This window comes from Primulina huaijiensis, chromosome 1 (genome assembly GCF_012295235.1).
Source record: "Primulina huaijiensis isolate GDHJ02 chromosome 1, ASM1229523v2, whole genome shotgun sequence".
Lineage (NCBI taxonomy): Eukaryota > Viridiplantae > Streptophyta > Magnoliopsida > Lamiales > Gesneriaceae > Primulina > Primulina huaijiensis.
In genome coordinates this window covers 9,615,089-9,617,691 of record NC_133306.1, presented here as the reverse complement: position 1 = coordinate 9,617,691, position 2,603 = coordinate 9,615,089, and the positions used below count along the sequence as shown (strand labels likewise).

The window sequence follows — 2,603 nt, the reverse complement described above, 5'->3', positions numbered from 1 at the left end:
TACAGGCAGATTTGATAGTGCTACCGTTTCCGAAGTTTGACATCATTCTGGGTATGGATTGGCTTTCGTTGAACAGAGCTGTCATAGATTTTAGGCAGAGGTCAATGTCTATCTGACCGCCCAGTGGTAGACCATTTTTTTTTGAGGCAGCCAGACACCAGCAATTGCCGCACGTCATTTCCTGCATGTGTGCGAGGAAGCTTATCAAGAGAGGCTGCCAGGCATTCTTAGCCAGCATTTTATCAGTGACAGAGCCAGTCAGTCAGAGGCTCGAGGACGTAGATGTGGTCAATGAGTTTTCCAATGTTTTCCCTGACGATGTTTCGGACATTCCACCAGAGAGAGAGGTGGACTTCTCTATTGAGATCATGCCAGGTACAGTGCCGATCCCTAAGGCACCATATCATCTAGCAGTTGCACAGATGAAAGAACTGAAAGATCAAAAACAAGATTTGCTAGATTAGGGTTTCATTCGCCCTAGATTTTCTCCATGGGGTGTACCCGTTCTGTTTGTCAAGAAGAAGGATGGCAGCATGCGACTGTGGATTGACTACCGATAGCTGAATAGAGTTAAAGTCAAGAACAAGTATATGTTGCCGAAGATTGAGGATTTGTTTGACCAGCTTCAGGGAGCATCAGTTTTCTTTAAGATAAACCTCCGATCCGGATACCATCAGCTGAAGGTGAGAGAGGCTGACGTGCATAAGACATCCTTCCGTGCACGTTATGGGCACTGTGAGTTTATGGTGATGCCCTTCAGTTTGACGAGCGCGCCAGCGATCTTCATGGATCTCATGAATCGCGTGTTTCGCGCCTTACTTTGATCAGTTCGTCATAGTTTTCATTGACGATATCCTGATCTATTCGAGGAGCAGAGAGGAGCATAGTGAGCATCTGAGGACCGTACTGCAGACATTAATGGAAAGACGGGTGTATGCCAAGTTCATTAAGTATGAGTTCTGGCTTGACAGAGTGGCATTCTTGGGCCACATTGTATCTCGGGACGGTATTGAGGTTGACCCCAGTAAGGTCGAGGCATTCAGAGATTGGCCAGTACCTAAGAGCGTGACAGAGATCCGTAGCTTCTTGGGATTAGTTGGTTACTACGGGAAATTCATTCAGGACTTCTCTTCTGTCGCGGTGCCTATGACCGCCTTGACGAAGAAGAATGCCAAGTTTATCTGGTATTCTGAGTGCCAGGAGAGCTTTGACAGACTAAAGCTAGCATTGACCACAGCACCAGTTCTAGCTATGCCATCAGAGCATGGAGAGTTCGTGGTTTATGCAGTTACTTCGAAGCTCGGTTTGGGCGCAGTACTGATGCAGCATGACAACATTATAGCCTATGCGTCTAGACAGCTGAAGGTACATGAGAAGAATTATCCGACTCATGACCTCGAACTAGCAGCAGTGGTATTTGCCCTGAAGATTTGGAGACACTATCTGTAAGGAGAGAAGTACAGGATTTTTACTGATCACAAGAGCCTGAAGTACTTCTTCACACAAAAAGAATTGAATATGAGACATAGAAGATAGCTAGAGCTAGTGAAGGATTATGACTGTGACATTAGCTACCACCCGGGTTAAGCTAATGTGGTTGCAGATGCTCTGAGCAAGAAGCACACAGTGATTGGCTATATGTCGGTACAGAGACCGCTGCAGGCGGAGATTCAGAGATTTGAGCTTGTATTTTATGCCAGTGGCGATGCCCCGAATCTTGCTACTCTGATAGTATAACAGACATTGAGAGACAGAATTCGGGCAGGGCAGACTTCTGACGAGCAGTTGCAGAAGTGGAGACAGAGGGACGAGGCTAAGGGCCAGAGACTGTATGTAGTTGTGGACGGCATAGTCAGATATAGAGACCTCCTATGGGTTCCTAAAAATTTTCTCTGAGAGCATATATCTTGAGCGAGGCCCACAGCACCCTGTGCTCAATCCATCCAGGGAGTATGATGATGTATAAAGACCTTCAGACTCTTTATTGGTGGCCGAGCATGAAGCGAGATATTCTGCGCTTTGTTTCCGAGTGTTTGACTTGTCAGCAAGTCAAGGCAGAGCATCAGAGACATGCATGGAAGCTGAGACCACTCCCTATTCCCGAGTGGAAATGGGAGAACATAACCATGGATTTTGTGACAGGGCTTCCGAGGAATACTAGGGGATATAATTCCATCTGGGTGATTGTTGATCTGCTCACTAAATCAGCTCATTTCTTACCGATCAGGAACACTTTCCCCATGACTCAGTACGTAGAGCTGTACATCAAAGAGATAGTCAGACTGCACGGGATTCCAGTGTTCATCGTGTCAGATAGGGATTTGAGGTTCACATCTGCGTTCTGGAAGAGTCTTCACCAGGCATTGGGTACTAAGTTACTGTTCAGTACTGCTTTCCATTCTTAGACAGACAGACAGTCAGAGAGGGTGATTCAGATTCTGGAGGACCTACTTCGAGCTTGCATGATCGACTTCCAGGGTAGCTAGGAGCCGAAGTTACCTCTTGTGGAGTTCATATATAACAACAGTTATCATGCATCGATCGGTATGGCTCCATACGAGACACTGTACGGGAGGAAATGTAGGTCGCCAGTTTATTGGGAT

The 2,603-nt window shown here is 46.5% G+C and overlaps 1 protein-coding gene across 1 annotated transcript; it reads left to right on the top strand.

Moving 5' to 3' along the window:
- Positions 1-918: 918 nt before the first annotated feature.
- LOC140971169 (uncharacterized mitochondrial protein AtMg00860-like) lies at positions 919-1,737 on the top strand. The gene is made up of 2 exons (XM_073433281.1): positions 919-1,303; positions 1,604-1,737. The coding sequence occupies exons 1-2, from the start codon at positions 919-921 to the stop codon at positions 1,735-1,737; spliced, it is 519 nt and encodes a 172-aa protein (XP_073289382.1).
- Positions 1,738-2,603: the final 866 nt, after the last annotated feature.

What these genes read in the sequence shown, in the direction of transcription:
- LOC140971169 (XM_073433281.1), top strand. Translation starts at nt 919, where the DNA reads ATGGAAAGACGGGTGTATGCCAAGTTCATTAAGTATGAGTTCTGGCTT. An exon ending in TGCAGTTACTTCGAAGCTCG is followed by an intron (nt 1,304 to 1,603) that starts GTTTGGGCGCAG and finishes ATGTGGTTGCAG; the next exon opens with ATGCTCTGAGCAAGAAGCAC.